Source organism: Neomonachus schauinslandi, chromosome 8, assembly GCF_002201575.2.
Source record: "Neomonachus schauinslandi chromosome 8, ASM220157v2, whole genome shotgun sequence".
NCBI classification, from domain to species: Eukaryota; Metazoa; Chordata; class Mammalia; order Carnivora; family Phocidae; genus Neomonachus; species Neomonachus schauinslandi.
In genome coordinates this window covers 101,238,190-101,261,237 of record NC_058410.1, presented here as the reverse complement: position 1 = coordinate 101,261,237, position 23,048 = coordinate 101,238,190, and the positions used below count along the sequence as shown (strand labels likewise).

The window sequence follows — 23,048 nt, the reverse complement described above, 5'->3', positions numbered from 1 at the left end:
ACGAAAAGAAAGGGAATGGCCTTGGGTATCCTAACCCAGGCAGTGGTGGCAGCGCCCTTTTGGAAGAGGATCTTACCATACACACCCCCCATAAAATTCAAGGTCTCCTGTCAAATGATGGCAATCACTGGCTCACAGACAGCTGCCTTCTGTGGTACCAGGAACTATTAGAAGGTCCAGTCATGCAAATAAAAACCTACCAACCTACCAGGGACCCTCAGACCTCTGGGGATGGTACCCTGGCAGGGCCCCTAACTGGCAAGAAGCAGTTAGGTAGGTCATCACCCCCTTTCCCTAACGGCAGTTAGGATCACTTCTTCAGAGGGAGGAATGTTCGGAATTAGTTGCACAGTTAGGTAGTCTGGGCCAGCAAGAAAACATGGAGTCAGGAGAGCTAAGACAAAACAGTCCTAACATCCTGTTTTGCAGCTTAGACAAGACTGCACTAGCATTTTGTTTTGCAGCCTTTGCAGAAATGACCTCTGCAAAACGTCCTAAAATGAAACAATTAACCACAAAGCATTTGTCACTATCACAAGCTGGGGCAGTTAAGACATAAGTCCCCACATGTCAGCCCAAAAAGACCATCAGCCCGTCGTGATCAAAGCCCTGATTAGCACGTCTAAGTACACGCTGGTTGCTTAAGATAGTTCCGCAAAAGAGCTCATTAAAAACCCCTAGACTTTGAAACTCCAATGCAACCCTCCAGGGTCCCCTCTCTCTTTGGGAGCTTTGTACTATATCGCTCAATAAACTTTGCTTTGCTGCCCGCCACTCTTCATCTGGTCTACCTCTTCATTCTTCAAAGCAGCATGACCGAGAACCGTGGGCACTAAAGGAAAAATCCTGAAACAATAAGTATATACATGTGAATAAATTACCACTTAAATATATTAAAAATCTTTTCTAGTCACTACAGTATATTGTCTGGTTTGCTTTTATTTATTTGCAAAATAAAATAACTGCAATTTCTAATTATTTTTCTTTCTAACCTAGAATATCTTGTCAGTTATGGTAGAAGGTACCATAATTCTGTTGATACCCTCCAGGCAGAAACCACCAAGAACACAGCTTTAGTTAAACAAGTTCAGTGTAATGCTCATTGCAGTGAGGGAGAGCACATTATCATGTGGAACCCTGAGGAGCTTAGTAAAAAGGTCAGAAGTAATATCCTCTTAAGAAATAATAGTTAGGGGCGCTTGGGTGGCTCAGTCATTGGCTCAGGTCATGATCCCAGGGTCCTGGGATCGAGTCCCACATCAGGCTCCCTGCTCCGCGGGAAGCCTGCTTCTCCCTCTCCCACTCCCCCTGCTTGTGTTCCCTCTCTCGCTGTGTCTCTCTGTGAAATAAATAAATAAAATATTTTTTTAAAAAAAAGGAAATAATAGTTAAGGAGAACATTAATGGATTTTAGAGAAAAAGTCTTAAGAAAGGAAACTAGTAGTGCAGCATTTAAAGAAAATATTTTTGTGTACTTTGTACTGCCTGCTATATGCCAGGCAAAGCAAATAAAAATAAAAGATAAAACAAAATCTCTATAAAACCTCTCACTTGGAAACTTAGAACTTCTTGTTTTTAGAGTGATGAATAGGGGCGCCTGGGTGGCTCAGTTGGTTAAGCCTTCCGCTCGGGCCATGATCCTGGGGTCCTGGGATTGAGTCCCATTTCGGGCTCCTTGCTCAGCAGGGACCCTGCTTCTCCCTCTGCCTGCCACTCCCCCTGCTTGTACTCTCTTCTCTCTGTGACAAATAAAATCTTAAAAGAAAAAGAGGGGCACCTGGGTGGCTCAGTCAGTTAAGCAGCTGCCTCCAGCTCAGGTCATGATCCCAGGGTCCTGGGATGGAGCCCCACGTAAGGCTCCCTGCTCAGCGGGGAGCCTGCTTCTCCCTCTCCCTCTGCCTGCCGCTCTGCCTACTTGTGCTCCCTCTCTCTGTCAAAAATAAATAAAATCTTTAAAAAAAAAGTAGAGTGATGAATAGAGCCCAAACTCACTGATTTTTATCATTAGTCATGATGTTTATAAGAGTTTTGATGGGGAAGGAGGAGTTAGATGAAAGTCTCTTGTTTCTCTCAGAACATCTACTCAACAGTTATTGTTCAGTGGGAATTTTTACTCTCCACTTTTGCTGAGTGATATTCTTCACCATGCATGAACTGGTCATATTACCCTCTTACAGCTTTGAAAACTATGTGATCCAATTTTGAAAGATCTACAGTATCTTCTGGCAGATAGCAGGCAATCCAAAACATACACAATATTTTCTTTAAAGGCTAAATTTTGGTATACGCTTTGTGAAGAATTTAAGAGTTAATTACAGACCCAAATAAAATTAAAATTCAAGTGCTCATGATCCCAATAATTCAGATGGCTATCCTCCTACGTAGTATCTTCACTCACCTAAGTTCTCACATGCACAAGTCATGCCAACTACAGTCCAACTCCTCTCCACAACAAGTGGAGAGTGCCACTTGCCACCAACTTTCAAGTGTAAAAATATATTTTGGAATGAAAGACATATAGTATAAATACATAGTGTAAAAGAAGGAAGGTAACTTGTGATTTGGGAGGCGAATGGGTATCCTGTACAGATATGTGGCAGAACTTAGTACGCTGTCAGTCGTTTAAAATTCTTTTTTTTTTTTTTTTTTTTAAGGATTTTATTTATTTGACAGAGAGCGGCAGTGAGAGAGGGAACACAAGCAGGGGGAGTGGGAGAGGGAGAAGCAGGCTTCCCGCGGAGCAGGGAGCCCGATGCGGGGCTCGATCCCAGGACCCTGAGATCATGACCTGAGCCGAAGGCAGACGCTTAACGACTGAGCCACCCAGGCGCCCCCTAAAATTCTTATTTTTTAGGAACCCTTCCATTTTCCCCAACTTTAATTTGGGTATATGTTTAACAAACAGGTTTTGCTTAAATATTAGACACCTGAACTGGAACCTAAACTTAAGGGATTTACTCTCCTTTATTTGGTTAGATAGAATTTCCTGGCATTCTCAACCAAAACTATGCAGGTGCGCCTGTCAAACTTAGCATGTAAATCATTCAGGTTGGCTTAGTTTCCAAACATAAGTCTTCTAAATCCTCTCATGTTTCATTCATTGTCAAGAAATACTCAGCTTTGAGGAAGGGAGAGGAAAGAAGGAAAGCAAGAGCATAGAAAAATTCAGATTTCCCTTTTGGGCTTTATCATGTGTAAAGTAACTGAGCCATTTTTGTATTCTAACTAGCTTTTCTTAAGGGTTGCTGCCACTGAATGTATTTCTTTGCTACTAAACCCCACCTCAGGCTCTTTCCCCCGCCCCTCCCCCCACTCACTCACTCTCTCTCAAATAAATAAAATTTTTTTAAAAAGTTATCAATATACCCGGATCAAAAAGAAAACAGTCTGCTTTTCACATCCAGTAATTGTCATCTAATACAATTTCTCCAGTCACTTTCAGCTACCAGCTACCCACTGTGTTACTTAAACAAGCAACTTCAAGTAAAGAATGCCCCAGGGACCCCAGGGTAACTAAGTTGATTAAGCATCCGACTCTTGATTTCAACTCAGATCATAACCTCAAGAGTTCAAGAGTTCAAGGGGTCAAGAGTTCAAGCCCAGCTTGGGCCTCCATGTTCAGCGGGGAATCTGCTTGAGTTTCTCTCCCTCTCCCTCTGCCCCTCCCCACCCCTGTTCTCTCTCTTCCTCTCTCTCTCTCTCTCAAAATAAATGAATAAATCTTAAAAAAGAAGGAATGCCTGGGTGGCTCAGTTGGTTAAGCATCTGCCTTTGGCTCAGTCATGATCCCAGGATCCTGGGATCGAGTCCCTCATCAGGTTCCCTGCTCAGCAGGGAGCCTGCTTCTCCCTCTGCCTGGCCCTCCCCCTGCTTGTGCTCACTCTCTCTCTCTCTCTGACAAATAAATAAAATCTTAAAAAAAAAAAAAAAAAAAAAAAAGAATGCCCTAACTTTCCCCTTCATTTGATCTTGACTTTATGAGACATAAAGATGATAAACAGTATCCTTCCATGTGACCACATTCAAATTGAAGCACTCTTCACATGCCCTTGAAACATTCATACTGCTTATTATCCCAAAACTCAGGTATTGTGTTGTGGGCCAAGATGCCCATGGAAGTGTCTACATGTCACTTGAAATTGCAGCCATTTGAGGGAAGCAAGTAAACTCTGACTTTTCATTTAAAAGAATAGGGTAAGAGAATTAAATTTTCAAAAATACTCTCAATTCCACAAGTATACTCTTTAGAGAGTATCCCTTTGTCAACTTTGGAAGTTTAGGGTAGCAAAATAATTTTCTTCAAAATAGATGAAAATATAGGGGTGCCTGGGTGGCTCAGTCTGTTAAGTGTCTGCCTTTGGCTAGGATGCTCATCTCAGGGTCCTGGGATCGAGCCCCTCATCTGTCTCCCTGCTCAGTGGGGAGTCTGCTTCTCCCTCTGCCTCTGCCCCCTGTTCATGCTCTTTCCCTGTGCCTTGCTCTTTCTCTCTCAAGTAAATAAATAAAATCTTTAAAAAAAAAAAAAAGAAAATATATGAGGTCATTACCTCTCTGTCATTTTCTTATTGTACCCCATTCACCTGGGTCCCATTCCTTTTTATTCTCTTTCATGAGATCTTAACAGATAGTGGGTTTGGGGTCTAGAAAATGTCCATCTTTAAATCAAGATTAGTATTCACTGTTTTTTACACCATAAGTCTAAATCTGAGAGAAAGGAAGAGATTCAGTGAAAATACTGGTGCTGTATGCATGATGATTTTCACCTGACACCATAAACTCCTCCCTATCTACAGGTGTGGGCACTTTTTTGTTTTTTTTCTCTCCCTCCTCTTTCCACTAAGGACTAATTAGGGAAGTAGGCTTGAAGAATAAACTCACCATTTATGCAGAAGGAACCACTGACCTGATACAAACTGAACTCTCAACAGCAGGTAAGCATTTATTCATTAAAATAATAAATTTCAAATCATTAATTATAATTGCAAGAAGAAATGGGAGAAATAGAGAGGAGAGACGAATTTCAGCATTATACAGGAAGGATAAATCATAATTAGGTTTACGGGAAAAGGTTTGCTTTTTGTTTTTGTTTATCCGTTTTAAATTTTGATATGAGGAAAATAAGCATTACAAAATATAAAATCATTTGCATTGATAGGAGCACAACTAGAGAAACAGATAAGACAGGAATCTCTGAAGGGAAAGCCTATCATCTGAAAAATAATTACTAACACTGGATCACAAGTGCTTTAAAACAATTTCCTTCCTCATTAACAAACGTCCCCCATTGTACTGTAAGTGCTATGTTACCTTATAAAAGCAGAGATCTTATACTTTATTTATTTATAAGAAAGGTCTCTCAGGAGAGTGTTATGCTTTCATTGTCTGATTAATGTTAATAAAATATTTTAGGTGCTTGTTGTGTGCTGATGGACGCTTCAGTGCCCCAAAGAAACTTGAGTTCCTAAAACTTAAATGAGTATAATTAATTATATTCCTTGACAAAGATTTCAGTTAGTGAGTCTGTTGTTGGTAACTGTTCAGCCAGAGGAATTACAAATCTTCACCTTCCAATTCTAGAACACATATGAATTATGGGGAATTCATAATTGATTGGTGAGATTATGACACTCTGATCTTGTAGTTCTCAGAATTAATGATTGTCATTATGACTTTCTAATATAATTTAAAAATCTGTGAAATATATTTTCTGCATCTTTGAGAATTTCTTCATTCTGCTTTGTGGCCTTTAAAACTATCTTTGTATTTCATAAAAGAAAGGTCCTTATGAAATTCATCTTTGTTTACTGGAAGAACATTGTCCATTGTTGTTCATTAATCATAGTGCCCTCTCTCTGTGAACCCATGGGAGAAATGTTTCTCTGATTTTAATGTCACCAATATTTGTCACTGTGCATAATTTGTGAATTGAAAGAGCTTCTTAGTCTAGAAAGGTATATCGAAGCCAGATCAAGGAGGGTTTTGATTATTTAGAAGTTAGAGAATTTCATTTAGAGATAGGACAAGTGAAAAGTCAAGCAAATGCTATGGTAAAGAGCCTACGCGTATTTTTTTTTAAAGATTTATTTATTTTAGAGAAAGAGAGTGAGAGTGAGCGAGAGAGTGTGAACAGGGGCAGGGGCAGACAGAGAGGTAGAGAAATCCTCAAGGCAGAATCCCCATGGAGCACAGAGCCTGACGTGGGGCTGGATCCCAGGACCCTGAGATCATGACCTGAGCCGAAATCAAGAGCCAGCGCTCAACACTCGGAGCAACCTGGGCGCCCCAAGAGCATAAGAATAATTTTATGGACAAACTAAATCATGTAACTAGTCATGTTTGTTTCTCTTATGTTGGCTGCTAGAAAGCTTACAGTACAAAATGTGCTCTGCAAATCGCTTGATCCTCATTGTTTGTGGTGGTTATGTTCAACAAAGTCACAGGGATCACTGCCTGTAGGGAAAACATAAGATTAGGTTCCTGCAAGCCTCTGGTCACAATGTTTTCATCAGAAGATCAACACATAACCTTTTCTCTTTTTTTTAATTTACTTTTAAAGATTTTATGAATTTATTTGAGAGAGAGAGAGCACGCACAGAAGCAGGGGGAGGGATGGAGGGAAAGGGAGAAGCAGACTCCCTGCTGAGCAGGGAGCTCGGTGCAGGACTCCATCCCAGGCCCCTGGGATCATGACCTGAGCTGAAGGCAGCCACTTAACTGACTGAGACACCCAGGCGCCCCAACACATAACCTTTTTTATGTATATTTCTGTTTAAGACACATTATTTAATACATGGGGTTTTTTTAAGATTTTATTTATTTGACAGAGAGAGAGACAGCAAGAGAGAGAACACAAGCAGGGGAGTGGGAGAGGGAGAAGCAGGCCTCCCCCTGAGCAGGGCGCCCGATGTGGGGCACAATCCCAGGCCCCTGGGATCATGACCTGAGCCAAAGGCAGACGCTTAATGACTGAGCCACTCAGGCGCCCCTATTTCATACATTTGTTCATTTTTTATTATCATTGAACTCACAGTCAAGAGCATTATAATTTATGCCTGAAGGAAGTTTATGTAACACATGTATCTTCTCGGTAAGACACATCACAGTCTTTTTGCACATAGGAACACTAGACAGCACTTAAGTACTGTGCTTGGGGCCATTTTAAGCAGTGAAGTCACCAGCAGAAAGCAAACACTGCAAAATAACATGGCACAAATAGATCGCATAAAGGGCTTGTTTGGAGTATAAGAGCTGGAATGAGAGGTCAGCTTCTGCAACTTCAGCTGACAACGTTGGCATTAGAGACTCAAATATGTCCAGAAATGACTGCGAAAGCACGGTCAGTATTGATTTGGGGGGTTCCAGGTAAATTTTAGCAAGTAGGTGAATTCACAAATATGGAATCCTACAAATAAAGAGGATCAACTCTGTATGTAGGACTATAGTCCTTATGCTTTGCCTGCTGGCCTTACTCTTGAGCCCATATTACGTTTGCACCTCTATTTTCCCCTTGCCTGAATTTTAATTTAAACTTAATTTTTCTTCATATATTTTACCTATGTTTATAAGTGGTTTTAGGAACTTTGGGGAACAACCAGGCAATAAAGCAAATCGCCAACAAGTACTTAGAATTCCTACTGTTTGCGCTATCTACTTTGCTATGTATCAGGACATAAAAACATCTCTAGGTACCAAATGTAATAAGAGATACATGATGAGTTTCTCTATGAAATGATTTTATCTTATTTTTTCAAAAATATTGAATTAGAATAAATTAATGTATTTAACATGAGGATCTACTAAAAAGTTAACATTCTGGGGCGCCTGGGTGGCTCAGTCGTTAAGCGTCTGCCTTCGGCTCAGGTCATGATTCCAGGCTCCTGGGATCGAGCCCCGCATCGGGCTCCCTGCTCGGCAGGAAGTCTGCTTCTCCCTCTCCCACTCCCCCTGCTTGTGTTCCCTCTCTCGCTGTGTCTCTCACTGTCAAATAAATAAATAAATAAAATCTTAAAAAATGAAAAATAAAAAATAAAAAAATAAAAAGTTAACATTTTATTTAGAGATAGCATGAGTCGAGGGAAATGTCAAGCAGATACCAGCGTGAAAAGATGAGGGCTACATCTCTCCTTCCTTTGCTCATCCTGAACTCCGGAAACTCGATCTTTGCAAAGCTTCTCATATTGGCCCAGATTATGAGTACTAGGGTCCAGGAGCCTGATTTTCTGGTGCTGGCCCCAGTATCTCTTCTGACTCCCGGAGAGAATTAGAGAATTACAAACACCTCAGGTGTACCACTCGGCAAACTGGAACCCACAGGGCTGGATCACAAGAAATATGCTTCGTAGAAGTTCAGACTCACATAAACCATATGATGGAGTTTTATGGTGGATTTTAGGCAAATCACAATCAAGCACTCTGAGTATCTTATAGTCACACAGAGCTGCCACATGGTGAAATCAAGTAGTAGCTTTCTCTATCTGGGAAATGTGCTGTACAGGAAGAATACACTACAGTCTCAGAAGCACCAGGTTCTCATGTCTAGCTGAATTGTCTCTGCCATCCTCATGCCTGGCTGCTGAGAGTAAGTGGATAAACTCTACTGTATTGAATATAGAGAAACAAAATTTTTTTTCATTCAGTCAAGACCTGATTGGAATGTTGGGGGAAAAGTTTTCTTAGGGACAAAAAGCAGGGGATATGGAGCCCCTAAATCTACAAAACATAACTGCATATGAATGGTTGAATTTGCATACATTATATTAAGTCCCTTTTTCGTTCCTTAATTTTATCTAAATAAAATGAGCCTCAGCCTTTGCTCACATCTGATTCTTCCCCTTCAACCTAGGTGTTTCTCTGCAAGTTGTTCCCCATAACCACCTGACACCTGACCCACTCACATCTTTGGGCATTGTAAAAAGAAGTTTCCTTGCTTACCCTAAGACTCTTACTCTGCGCTTCCTCTCATCCATTCAACAACCACTTAGAATGCCCTTTTACTCTGTGCCAGGCCCTGTAGGTGCTGGGGATATAATAGAACACAAAGACTTAACCCAGTATGGATACTCAGCTCTTTCCAGGATTAGGTCATTAACATTCTCTATTTCCACATGTCCTCTGGTTTACCTACCCCAGTATCTCTCATCTTCTGTCTTCTTCCCTCATTAGAGGGAGCAACGGCATTCCAAATTCCACCCAGTGAAAGCAGGACCTCAAGGATGTTCCTCAGGAGATTCAAATGTTAACAAGCAAAAACTAAACCTGTCCCTTCAGGTTTTTCAGCAGGTGTGGGATTGCTAGAGCTCTGGAGAAGATGCTGGTGCTCAACTGTTCTACCAAATTACTGATCCTGGAAAAAATGCTGAAGAGCCACTTCCCTGAATCACTCAAGGTATTCTACATTTAAGAGCTTTCTTTTATTCCTTTATTTTATTAATCTGTGACATAATGTCAGACTTGGTGGCTGTTTTCCAAGTTTTTCTGATGTCAGGACTCTGTTATTAAAATTATTAAACTTAGTTTCCCAGTCCCCTCCTGCTGGAGACTGATTCCATGCATCGTAGATACAGCTGTGATAATTATTTTTTTGACAGTCATTCTAGATGACTTCTGGGAAAATTTAGGAGGTGATGGACTAGATCATTTCTAAGGTAAACTCAAGTTTTAAACATTTTTAATGGCAGAAAGTATGGATTAAGTAGCATTGCTCATAAGAACATAACCTAAGTTCACAATGGAGCTGAGGTCCAGGAGTCATTATAAAATTTTTCTGACTATTTCAACATCTTTATTTTTGAAGTTTTTTTCAATGGCTATGTTGGTCATTAAGCCTCTATCGAAGTCCCCTCAAAGTCCATGAGGGCCTGCGGACAACTCAGAGCTACTGTGGAAGGAGGACATTAATCAAAGATTACAAATAAATATGAGATTAAAAATATTTTAAGCACTTGGAGAAAAAAATGCAAAATGCAAAGAAATTGTCTTTGAGGGCTGAGATTCTTGACAGAGGAGATAGCCCTACAACAGTGATTTTCAAATGTGAGTGGCGGGGGGTATAGCTCAGTGGTAAGAGCATTTGATTGCAAATGTGAGTGACTGCTAATAACCCAGAAGAGATATAATGAATCATAATTTCTAAAGATGGAGACCAGAGACCTGTATTTTTAGCACACACCCTGGATAATCCTTATTTACTCTAAACTTTGACAAAAGCGATCTAGAGCACTGTACTGGGTTGATTAAATCTAGTCATCTGGCCTTATGGATCATGCTTAAACTATGTGTTGTAGGGAAAATCTGTGTGATAATTTGGGATCATATGGCTAAAAGAGTACCAAACGGACAATCTGACTCGAAATTTCCCATTTTGAATATGGACATTCTGGTGAATAAATGTTTGGCCCACTCTTTTGCCGGAGAGAACTAAAAAGGTTTTGGTGACCTTCACAGGGTCACCTAAGATCTTATAATCGTCAAGACAAATGATGGGCTCTTACATTATAAATATTATATTTGGATAGTACTTTAGCATACAGATAATTTCAATTTATCTTATCCTTCCAACAACTTTGTAAGATGTCTATTAACCCATTTTAGAAATGATTAAGTTGGAATTCAAAAAAGGTTAAAGCAAGTAAAGAATCAGTTAAATCTCAGTTCCTTTGATTTCATATCTACTGCTTCTCCTACAGCAACTTAGCTACCAGATACCCAGGTGTAGATGTTGATTTTTCTTTCTTTCTTTTTTTTTTTTTTTTTGACACCTCCCATAGTGTTTGCCATGGGGCTTTGCCCATAATTACTCAATAAACTGTTGTTGATTGGTCACTGGCTGTGTTATAAAATAATTACTTATTAACCCTCACCTGTTCAAATCTTATTTTTAAGGATCTCTGAATTCAGATTGAGTTGATCAGAATAGTATGTATCATTTTTTAAAATACCTTTCACACTATCTCATTTGAGCTTTATAAAACCTATTAATCCCTCTGTAATATTAATACCTCTAAATAGGCAGGTATTTACATTATAATTTTACAGATGATGTTACTAAATCCCTTCCCCATATCTAAGTGCTAGAGTTCAGATTTAAAACCAAGCTATCAGATTCCAAACTGCATGGTTGTGGTTTTGGGTTTTTTTTTTTTTTTTTTTGGAAAGGTTTGCTTCTCATAACACCACTTGAAGTAAGAGTTAAAGAAATGAAACATGTAGGAACAAATCAACGCCTTCCTCATATCATCTTCTCTTTAATAGCTGCTTAGCTTGGCACTCCCAATTTCTCATTTTCTGTACATGGAGTCTCTTTATCTTTGAATCTCTCTATCTTCAATTATTGCATTGTTATATAATGTCTGGCTTGGGTTCTCTGACCGTACTTTCAAAATACCTCTTCAGTTACACTATGCCCTCTAGAGAATAAAAAAGATAAAGAAAAAATTGTTTTGTTGTTCATATTTCCTCCATTTTTTTTTGGAGGCATGGCTATGTATTTTATAATCCCATTTTTTAAAGATTTTATTTAAATTCCAGTTGGTTAACATATAGTATAATACTAGTTTCAGGTGTACAATTTAGTGATTCAGTGCTTCCATACATGACCCAGTCCTCATCACAACAAGTGAACCCCTTAATTCCCATCACCATTTCACCATCCCCCCACCTACCTCATCTTAGTATTTCAGTGACTAAATATCCCTCCAAATTTCCTTCACAAACTCCAACTCCAGCGTCCTTACTTCCCCTAGCTACTTCCCATCTCCTTTCAACACTCACCCTTTGAATAAATAGCTGTTAAAAGAGTTTGTTTTGTTGTCTTTAACCAATGCCAAATCTTTCAGTTGGTTGCAAAACTCTTACAAACAAGTCATGTTTTTTTTTTTCTTTCACAATCTGAATTTGAAGGACTTTTTTTCCTTTTAACGTTCTCAACATTCCAATCATATTTAAGCCCCAGTTTTTAATAAGGCTGTATGGTTTCTTCATGGGAATAAACATTTTAATAAACTTATGACTATGTATATGTAAGATCGGCAGCCCCCAAATTTAATAATTAAACAGAGCAAGCATGACCTATTCAGATTAATTTAGTTCTCGGATTTTCACTAAGTGTGATCCATGTCACACATTAGTATTTGCCAGACTAAATTTGGAAAGATACATTCTATAAGAAGATTTGAATGAGGTCCCAGGTTAGGAAAGAGAGAAGAAAGTTGAATAATGTTCTAGGCATTGAGGTGAGTGATTTGAATCGAGATGTGATAAAAGAGGTAAAATGTAGGTTCCAATGCCCTTAAAATTTAATTGGTTTTCATTGAAGTATAACACATACTAGAAAGTGCACATAACATAATTATGCAGCTCAATGAATTTTCATAGAGCAGATATTTGTATAACCTGCACTCCAATCAAGATAGAACATTACTTCAGACACAGTTTATCCCCAGCCCACCAATGCTCTTTTCCAGTCATTACCTTTTCCTGCTCCCCAAAAGTAACCACTATCCTGACATCTAAAGCCATAATTTGGTTTTGTCTGTTTTTGGATATAATGTCAATTGGATCACAAAGTATATCTTTTTGTATCTACCTTCTTTTGCTCACCATTAAGTTTCTGTTTTGTAATTCATAGTGTGAATATGCCACAATTTATTCATTTTTTCCCCACTGCTGATGGACACTTAGATTGTTTTCAGTTTCTATCTATTATGAAAATGCTGCTAAGAACACTAGCCTGTAGGTCAGCTCTCCTTGTTACCACCACAACTTTCTCTTCTCTATAAGCACCCATAGCATATGAAAGTTGTTTTATAGGGCAGGCATCTTTGATTCTTACTAGAGAAAAAAATATGAAAGGCCACAGATCAGAATTCTAATATTCAATATTGTTTAGTCAACAACCAGTTCATCCACTACGTCAGACTCCGTGTACATAATAATGAATAAGACATAGTTACGACCCTCAGGGAATGCTTAGGGAGCCTTGTTCCAACAAATCTGAAATGCAGAGGGCTTTTTGGGGGAGGGCGGTTACCCTCAGTGATGTTTAATTGTAATTCATGGTTGAAGGAGTAGTTGCATAAACAGGTTATTTTTGGAGAGTCTAATAAACTTCACAAGCAGCTGGTTGCCAAAATTATCTGTAGAACTTGTAAAAGATATTATGAGCCCTAAATCCATACATCAGATTCTGATTCATTCTGTAAGTACTTATTACTGAGCTGTGTGCCATCTAGTCAGCCTGCTGTTTTGGTACCTCTCACTGTTGTACAGTAAAAACCTAAGTTTGGAGAGAGTTTTCATAGGCTTTCATAGACTTTTTACCAGTTTTCATGTACAGTGATGAAATAAGAAGAGAAAACTTTGTATGTGTGCATGTTGCATATATGTGCATATATATAATTTCCCCTCTCATGGCCGCAACTATACAGTAGAAGAAGAAGGGAAAACAGTAATATGCAGGGGCTCCTCGGTGGCTCAGTTGGTTGGGTGTCTGCTTTGGCTCAGGTCATGATCCCAGGGTCTTGGGATTGAGCCCCATGTCAGGCTCCTTGCTCAGCGGGAAGTCTGCTTCTCCCTCTCCCTCTGCATCCCCCCTTGCTTGTGATCTCTCTCTCTCTGTCAAATAAATAAATACAATCTTAAAAAAAAAAAAACACAATAATATGCAACTGAAAGAGTTAGTAATGTGATTGGCTTGTCTCGCTGGGTTCTCTGGCTCAGGTTTATGGAGCAGTGATGAACATGAATCGTGGGAATCCCTTTCAAAAGGAAGTGGTAGTGGATTCATGGCCAGACTTCAAAGCTGTTATCACACGGCGACAGAAAGAGGTAATATTTGAAAGGCCAGAAAAACAAAACAAAACAAAAAAACACCCCATGAAAACCCAAGAGTTGGCATCAACTAGAAAGAAAAGATTAGGTAAAGGGGATATTATAACCATCACAGCCATATATATTAGCTTAAGAAGCTATATATTTCACCATTAGTTTTTTTTTTTTAAGATTTTTATTTATTTGAGAAAGAGAGAGAGAGCATAAGAGAGAAAGCCAAGGGGGAAGGTGCAGAGGGAGAAGCAGACTCCCTGCTGAGCAGGGAGCCTGACATAGGGCTCCATCCCTGGACCCTGGGATCATGACCTGAGCCGAAGGCAGAGGCTTAATCATTGAGCCATCCACGTGCCCTTCACCATTATTTTCTAATTTGACTGGCTTTGGAGTTTCAGACATATGGAAAAACCACTAGTCTAAATGTGTTCAAAAAATTGTTTCTTTAGTGTTTCACAATCTCTAGAAGCATGAAACTTACATACTTGGGCATTCTCATTTTTCCTCTGGTTTGATGATTCCTTGTAACCAATGACTTTGGTCATGTGGGTAAATACATAAGAAGATTGAAAAGGTTGACATCTGCCCCATTCTATGAGGACAAAGAGAAGCTCACATGATCAAATGTGCTGCCCAGACCACATTAGGAAAGTTCTGAAAACTTTCTATTTAATTCTTATAGGTGGCTCCATTAAATTATACCCTTTTCATTTTTATAAATAAATAAAATCCCAGAAAAATGTGAAATAAATATCTTAAAACTTCTCAAATACCAGAAGAATAATCAAGCAAACATTCCAAAATTTCTGTTCCTTTCCTCACTATAGTATATTAGCCACATTCCCATCTAGCCATTGTTTATAGGTGGCTAAGTTTTGATAATGGGAATGATCTAGACATATGCAGCCAATGTATCTAATCTATCTAGGATTTGAGTTACCTAGAGGATATATTTATGTTTTTACAATTACGTCTTCTGTCCCAGGCTGAGACAGATAACCTGGACCATTATACTAATGCCTATGCTGTGTTCTACAAGGATGTCACGGCTTACCAACGGCTGTTAGAAGAACATGATGTTATCAACTGGGATCAAGTTTTTCAAATACAAGGTGAGATGAAGTGCAAGACACTAGGCAGTCTTCTTTTCTCATTTTTGTCATATATATCAGATATGATACGATATCTATTTCACATATATAATATATACACTTAAGTGCACAAATTCATATATATACATCTTACATAGTTACAATTTTTGTATTACAGTTTTGTAAGAACTCTTGTTTTACTCCTAATGAGGCTTGGCCTTTGGGGTTAAGTAGAGGCCATTTAAATTGGGCTGCTTTTATAAATAAATAAATAAATAAATAAATAAATAGGGCTGCTTTCAAGTGACATCCCCCCCACACACTGTTATTGTAATATCAGTGAGTATCACAGCATATTTTTTCTTTATTACTCTTAATCATTTCTTGTCAGAAACTTTTAAAGTGACTCTAACTTAAGCCAATAGGTAGGTCTTTTCTTCTTTCTGAAGCAGATGATTCTGGAAAGAGGTAATTAACTGATCTGCATCAGATATCCTGACATGATTTAGTGAGATAAGAGTATATTTGAGATCCAAGGAGATAATTGCATGGTTATCAATGCTAGTGGAAGAACTTTTGGCCAAGACGGAATTACATTAAGAGTTTCTGATAGTGTGCATGGACAACTTCAGCTTCAGTGTATCACTTTTTCAACTTTTCGTGATGATTGGGGGGGGGGGTGATAAAGTCAATGAAGTTCCTATTTTTAACTGTTGCATTGAAAGTGAGTTCCTTGATCATTTGATAGGAAGGCAGGGTCCCCCATGCTAGAAATACAAAGTCTGGTAATTTTTTTCAGCAGCAAACAGCTGAAGCCCTCCTACAAGCCCTCTCACGGGCAAATGATGATTAATGCATATGTATAAACTAAAGACTTGGGGTTTTTTATCACATCCATTTGGAAATGCTCACAAAGGTGTTATAGTGGAAGTTCTAAGCTGTCTCTGACTTTTACAGATTTATCCCAGTTATGCTGGTTAGACGTGAGACATGGTTCTACCACTCACTTAGCCAAACTAGGAAAATTTTCTCACCGTTATTACTCTAATGTGGAAATAAGTATATCTCTTCCTTGGTGTGAAAAATCATGGCAATAATTGGATAGATTGTGGTGCTAGAGGCCTACTCTCCTCAAATCACCTGCAGCCATCATTAGGAAGAGAACATCCCTAATTGCCAGTATTTTTTTTCCCTAGCAGGCTGAGCTGTTAGTCATGAGTCAGTCATAGTCATTGAAATTGACACAGTCATCCTTCCTGAAGTTAGATGGGGACAGATGTGACTTAATAGAGCCTAAAATAGCTGGAGTGGTAAAGACCCCTTATTTAGCATGTAATCAGTTGTAGGCATTACCTTTGGCTTCTGATGTGGCTGCTTGGCTATAGGCTTCTCTGGTAAGAACTATAATATCCTTGGAATATTGAATAGCTTTTAAGAAGTCATCAGTATCTTTACTCTTTTTAACCAGAGCACCTAAAAAGTGTTATTCCCATAAGATCTCCAAATCATAAACAACTCCAAAAGACAACTACTGCCATAAAAATGGCCAATCTTTTATCTTGCACCACAGAGCTACTGGTTGGGCTGCCTGGATAGACTAAAAATTAGGCAATGGATCTACTTCAGTGCTGGGTATTCAGAGCAATAGCACACTCTGCACGGGAAGCCTTTGTCATTTTTAATCTAAGAGCCATCAATAAACAATATTAAATCAGGGTTAACCCACTAGGAAGAGCCAAACTCTGCGTTCGCCATGAGAGGACAGGGAATGAAAAAGTATACAGCTATCCAGATGGGTCAGGCTCTTTTGTTCACTACTGGTTGTATGGACATGAGAGAGCTTGTTGACATGAGCACTAACCTAAAAATTTCAGAAGCCTGCTTTGCTGGTACTATAGTCCAATTAGCTGTGGTCCAATAAATGGTCTGAGTTCTGTCTTATGCAATTAGCAACTCCTCCCTTTCTAAGGAGGTAAGGTGGACAAAGGTAGGACAATTTTAGTGAAAGTTCCTTCTGTGAGCAAGAAGAAAATCATTTGTTAAAATGGTAATCTATACAAGGGACAGAAGGACATGGTCAACAAACCATGGAGAGATCACCCACAAAATCCAAACTATGGAAATTCTACCTAGCAAACTGGATTCTTTAACAAATAAATGGAAAGAATTTTTAAAAGGGGGGTAGGCATTGAAAGAAAACCGGTAGATTAAAAGATTCACCAGACAAAAAGTGGACAAAATCTGACTATAATGTTTAAGGACTCACACTTGCATAATAAAACAAGGATGTGATTGTCATAAAAATTATGATAGTGGTTATTTTTAGTGGAGAGTGAGGGAATTGTGATTAGGAGAATGGTAAATAGAAGATGGTTAGTAAATTTCTATTTTGTGGCTTTAGTAGTAGTTAAAATATGTAATAATTAAGTCATGCATTTTTTTTAATTATTTGATTTATTTGACAGAGAGAGAGAGCACAAACAGGGGGAGCAGCAGCCAGAGGGAGAGGGAGAAGCAGGTTCCCCACTGAGCGGAGAGCCCAGTGTGGGGCTCAATCCCAGGACCCCGGGATCATGACCTGAGCTGAAGACAGACACTTAACTGACTGAGCCAAACAGGCGCCCCGGTTATGCATTTGTTTTATGCAGTTTTCTCTGCTACATCTTATAATTTAAAAAGTTTTTTTAAGGGGCACCTGGGTGGTTTAGTCGGTTAAGCGTGTCTATCTTTGGCTCAGGTCATGATCTCGGGATCCTGAGATCGAGTCCCACATCAGGCTCCTTGCTCAGTGGGGAGTCTGTTTCTTCCTCTCCCTCTGCCCTTCCTCCTGCTTATGCTCTCCCTCTCTCTCAAATAAATAAAATCTTTTTTTTAAAAAGTCTTTTTTAAAGAAATGTTAGTCTGACTTTTAGAAAGAATTAGTTCAGTCTAATTTAAGAAAAATAAATTTTGTTTGAACTACCATCTATACCCTTTGTTAGCATGAGCTGTTTTTTCTTTTTTTCATAGTCTCTTGAATTACTTTGATGTAATTAGGGTTATAATATGGGATTCTAGCCACAGCATCTATACTTTTTAATAGCGTTAACTTGAAGACCTGCTTATCTTTTCTTAGACTTCACTCCCTGAAAGGAGCCAAGCCTCAGATATCAGACTCTATTCAACATGACTTCCTATTCATGTATTCATGTATTCTTCAAGAGGAAGTGACTTACTGGAAGGAGGAAACAAGCTTTTAGATATGGATGGAAGTGGGAAAGTCAATTTCCAGAGGATTCAATTAATCAGGACCCAGACTGGAAAAGATAGAGCCGATAGGATTTTGGAGAAGCAGAGCAAGTCAGTTCTAACTAAACAGAAGCTAACATGCCATGCGGCAAGCTCTATCAGAGACCGTACCATGCTTGGGTCTCACGGTGTTGCAGTGCCAAGCACAGTGCTTTACATACAAGAACTGAATAAAGATTTATATATAACACAGTATAGCTGTGATAAATGAGCAGGATCCAAATGAGTCAAGTTTAGGATAAATCTCACCAGCACTAAATTTATACCTTGATATTTCTGAAATGGGCATCTAGGCAAGAGGCTGGAAGACTCTTTAAGTCAGAATGCCATGCCAGATAAATCTGAGCTCTTTTATGCTTCCAGCTATATGGTAGATTGTAGACTTTTAGAGTTATAAAATTTCTCTTACTTTAAGGAGTTTAAGATCAGTCTGAGAAGTCAGAAAAATCAGGAAAATCCCACAAGCAATTCCAAATTCCTAAGGGATATTCCCATCAGAAATGTTCATGGAAGATCATGATTGTGAGAAACAACATGATGGGGATTTGAAAATCCCACACAATGTTTGAAAATCAGGCCAGGAGTAGCTGTAATAATTCATATATAAATATATAGAGGTTAAGATAATACAAGGTGGCAAACTGGTGACATTGATGATACTTAGTACAAAAATACTACTACAAATTTCCTTTTTGTGCTTTCAAATAAAATACCCACATTTTTCATTATGTATTTCCATATACAGGGCTGCAGAGTGAATTATGTGATGTTTCCAATGCTGTTGCCAACTCAAAGCAGTTAGGTATAAAGTTAACTTCCTTCAAGGCTGTTCAATTTTCTCCTCATTCAGCTCTACCGGACACCAATTCTCTGTATGTAAACCAAGTTTCTACATGTGGGATGGGACTTAGTATACAGAAGTACAAATAGCAGTACCTGAAATACTTAGTATTATTAAGGAATATTTGGGTAGCTTGGAGTAGGGTCACAGAGTTGTATGTGTCTGTGGGTTCTGTGTGTGTTTTTTTCTGCTGCGCCTGACTGCTCATAATTTCTTGCAAAATCAAATCAGTGTCTTATTTTTAGGAGTCCTATATTTTCACAGTATACACAGAAAAATCATTCCTTGGTATGCCCCTCCTCCAAATAATTCTAAATAACATCTGTTGTCTGAGCCCAAAGTGGTTAGTGTTTTTTCATGTTTCAGGGATGAGGGTAAATAACTGACCTTATAGGGAGCTCTTATATGCCAGGCACTGAATGTTTTAAATATATTGCCTCTTGAACCCTTTCCACAACCCCATAAAGTACTGTATAATTACCTTTTGAGCAAAGTTGAAGTAACACATAGAAGTAAATTGTAGAACCAAGAAATAATTCCTGATTCTGAGTCCAGAATCCAATCTTCAAAGACTTATTAGTGTATATCTGCATTCTTCTTTTCTTCTTACTGGGGAGTCCCTGCTCTGGCATTTGCTAGTTACCTTCCTTTCTGCTTAATCTTTCTGAGCCTTGATCAATTTCTTTTTTTGAAAATTAACCTATAATATCTTTCTTACATGAATTTTGTAAACAAATGAAACATGATACTTGAAAAGTACCCACCTCAATGAATGTTAATTTTTCTTCTATGGAATATGTTGAAGGAATTTTTGAGCAAAAAAAACTAAACCTAAAGAAGAATGGGCACTTTAAGTCAAATAAAGCACGTGGACTTCATTTTTATTTTATTTTATTTTTTTCAGTTATTAAAATTTTCAAGCACATACAAAGGCTGAGTGAGAGACTAGAATAATGAACCTCCCCCATCAATATATGGCTAATCTTGTTTCATCCATACCCCTATCTACTAACTATTCTGAAGGAAATATCCCAGACATTATCCCATTATTCTTAAATATCTTAATATATATTTCTAAAACATAAGGATTCTTAAAAACAACAACAACAACAACACTGTACTAATATCACTCCTATACAGGGGTCCCTAGGACCACCCACAGGCTCATTGATTGGCTAGAAGAACCCACAGAACTCAGCATATACAGGCTATAAAGCAAAATCAGCAAAGAAAAAGGTGCATTGGCAAAGTCCAGAGAAAACCAGGCACAAGCTTCCCAGAGTCCTCCCCAATGGAGTCACACAGGACACGCTGAATTTCCCCAACAATAAGTTGTGACAAAATGTTTGGGATTTTTTATTGGAGGCACCCTCTGCCTAGCATATACCAATTTTCTAGACCCAAAGAGGGAAAGCAGGTGTTCATCATAAACCACACTGCCTGTACAAACAGGTAGGTGCGGTAAGTGCCAACCTCGTATCAGTTCTGGGAACGGCAGGACCCCTGCAGAAATCCGAATTGCCAGATGCCATCCAACGGCCAACCTGGCAAGCAGGCCTTTCTTTTTTTTTTTTTTTTTAAGATTTATTTATTTATTTGAGAAAGCGAGAATGAGAGACAGTACATGAGAGGGGGGAGGGTCAGAGGGAGAAGCAGGCTCCCCACTGAGCAGGGAGCCCAATGCGGGACTCGATCCCGGGACTCCAGGATCATGACCTGAGCCGAAGGCAGTCGCTTAACCAACTGAGCCACCCAGGCGCCCCCAAGCAGGCTTTTCTAAAGATAGAGGCCTCAAGCCTGTGGCATCAAATCTGTGCTGCAGAATGTCTTATAATTTTGTTAACAGTATTTCCTTAAACCAGTCCGTACTTACATTTCCCAAATTAGCATAATATTTTTAGCAGTTGGTTTTGAGTAAGCACCTAAATAAAGTTCACACATTGCAATTGGTTAATATCTCTCTTGAGTTTCTTTTGACATACAGGTTCCCCTTTCATATTTTTTTATTTCTTGTATTACTTTTTGTTGAAGAAACCAGGCTATGTGTCCTTTAGAGTTTGAGAGTTTCCCAGTCTTTTACTGTCATATCCCTGAGATGTTATTTAAAATTGCTCTCTACCCCGGTCAGGTCTTTGAAAATCAGATTTTGCTTTAAATTGCTTCCTTCTGCATAGGAAGATACTGCCTTTAACATCTAAGTCACTACCCAAATTTGTATACCCTTTATTTTGGATACCCTGCCCTTGATATAAGGTCATAGTTACTAATCTAACTACTCCTGAAACACTTGACTTAGCAACGGTGTTATTTGCGGTGACACTTCTGCTTGAGGCTTCTTTGCCTTCGGCTTCTCAGCCTTTGTTTTCAAGTTCGTTTTCAAAAATTAAGTTAAAAATTCTATCAAGACAGTTGTTGCTTGTATTTATTTTACCCTGCTTGATGGTTAGATTATTGGCCCAGTGCCGGAGCCCACAGTAAGCCTAGAATGTGAGCTAACACTGCAGAACCACTAATACAAAAAAAACACAAACTGTACTTTTTAAAGATTGTAGCAAGAATGGCATTAGCAGTCACCGGGGATGGTCTTATGACATTGATAATTTCAAGAATGAAAGCAAATTCTGAAGCAAAACCGGCACCATAGGTTTTCAACTAAGTAATCCATCTCAGTTCTTAGAAATTGCAGCAATTCTTATCTTTGTCTTTATCTCAATACAATGAGCTTTTAGACTTTTTCCAGACGTTTTAGGGGAAGGTCTAGAAGGCTAGAATTTCTTGAGCATCTATAATATGCCTAGAATGTTAAGCAGTTTGTATTTCTTTTCTGGCCATGGATGCATAAAGATAGAAGTTCTAACCCAATACTTTTTTTTTTTTTTTTTTAACCAAGGAAAAGATTAGGGACCCAAGAATCTGGACTTGTTCAAGGCTTCAGAGAGGGTATCAACAGACTCAGTACTTAATAAGAGCAAGTCTGAGAATTGTTTTACAGAAAAATGAAATATTTGCCCTAATCTATATGAAGGCAATAAGTAATGGGAGTAAAATTAGATGGAAAGACTTAAATTTCATATAATGAGAGTATTTTGTCCTATCAGAAATGTAAACCCTGAAAGATGTTCATAAGTGGGAAGTGATAGATTCTAATTCATTGAAAATATTTTGGTATTGGCTAAGTACATCCCTGGGATTGTTTCTCAGTTTCAATCAGTACAAAAAGAGAAGTAGCTGTTTGTAGTCACATGACCCCGAGTTCACATTTCTTCTCACGTTGTTTTCTTCTAGAAAGGGTTCTTCCCCACGACTAACTTACCTGAGTGTTGCTGATGCTGATCTACTCAACAGGACTTGGTCACGGGGCGGCAATGAACAGTGTCTCCGTTACATCGCGAAACTCATCTCTTGCTTCCCCAGTGTATGTGTCCGTGATGACAAGGGAAACCCGGTCTCTTGGTCTCTCACAGACCAGTTTGCCACCATGTGCCATGGCTATACCCTGCCAGAGCATCGCAGGAAAGGTTATAGCCAGCTGGTGGCCCTCACACTGGCCAGGAAGTTGCAAAGCCGGGGATTCCCCTGTCAGGGCAATGTCCTGGATGACAACGTGGCATCCATAAGCCTCCTGAAGAATGTCCGCGCTGAGTTCTTGCCTTGTCGCTTTCATAGACTTATTCTCACCCCTGCAGCTTTCTCTGGCTAAGTTTACCTCTAGAGCATTGAAACTCCAGGAATTTTTCTTCCTTTCCCTGAACATACATACACTCCTTAGCCGGCAATGAGGGGAATATTCCAACTGGAATCAGAAGAATCTCAGGTTGAAAGGGGCCTGGAGAAGACATGTGGGATTAGCCTGAGAAGCCTTCACTCTCCCTGCGTCAGGGTTCTACAGTAAATAACTAGGGGTCAGAGACAGCAATTGCAGAGAAGAGGATAATTATCTTCCTTTGGGATCTGCTGCAGGAAAAAGGTTCTAAAGCCAGCAGTTCTCAGCCCAGTTATAGAAATGA

At 39.1% G+C, this 23,048-nt stretch overlaps 1 protein-coding gene across 1 annotated transcript; it reads left to right on the top strand.

Annotated features, from left to right (window-relative positions):
- Window positions 1–9,307: 9,307 nt before the first annotated feature.
- Window positions 9,308–22,741, top strand: GLYATL3 (glycine-N-acyltransferase like 3). The gene is made up of 5 exons (XM_021691931.2): window positions 9,308–9,385; window positions 13,717–13,824; window positions 14,807–14,933; window positions 18,946–19,072; window positions 22,327–22,741. Exons 1-5 carry the CDS (start codon window positions 9,308–9,310, stop codon window positions 22,739–22,741), a joined length of 855 nt encoding a protein of 284 aa, XP_021547606.2.
- The last annotated feature ends 307 nt before the right edge of the window (window positions 22,742–23,048 follow it).

Bases quoted from the DNA above. Each gene is read 5' to 3' on its own strand.
- GLYATL3 (XM_021691931.2), top strand. From the start codon at position 9,308: ATGCTGGTGCTCAACTGTTCTACCAAATTACTGATCCTGGAAAAAATG. The intron at 13,825-14,806 runs GTAATATTTGAA...CTTCTGTCCCAG, and splicing joins TCACACGGCGACAGAAAGAG to GCTGAGACAGATAACCTGGA. The intron at 19,073-22,326 runs GTATGTAAACCA...GTTTTCTTCTAG, and splicing joins CTACCGGACACCAATTCTCT to AAAGGGTTCTTCCCCACGAC.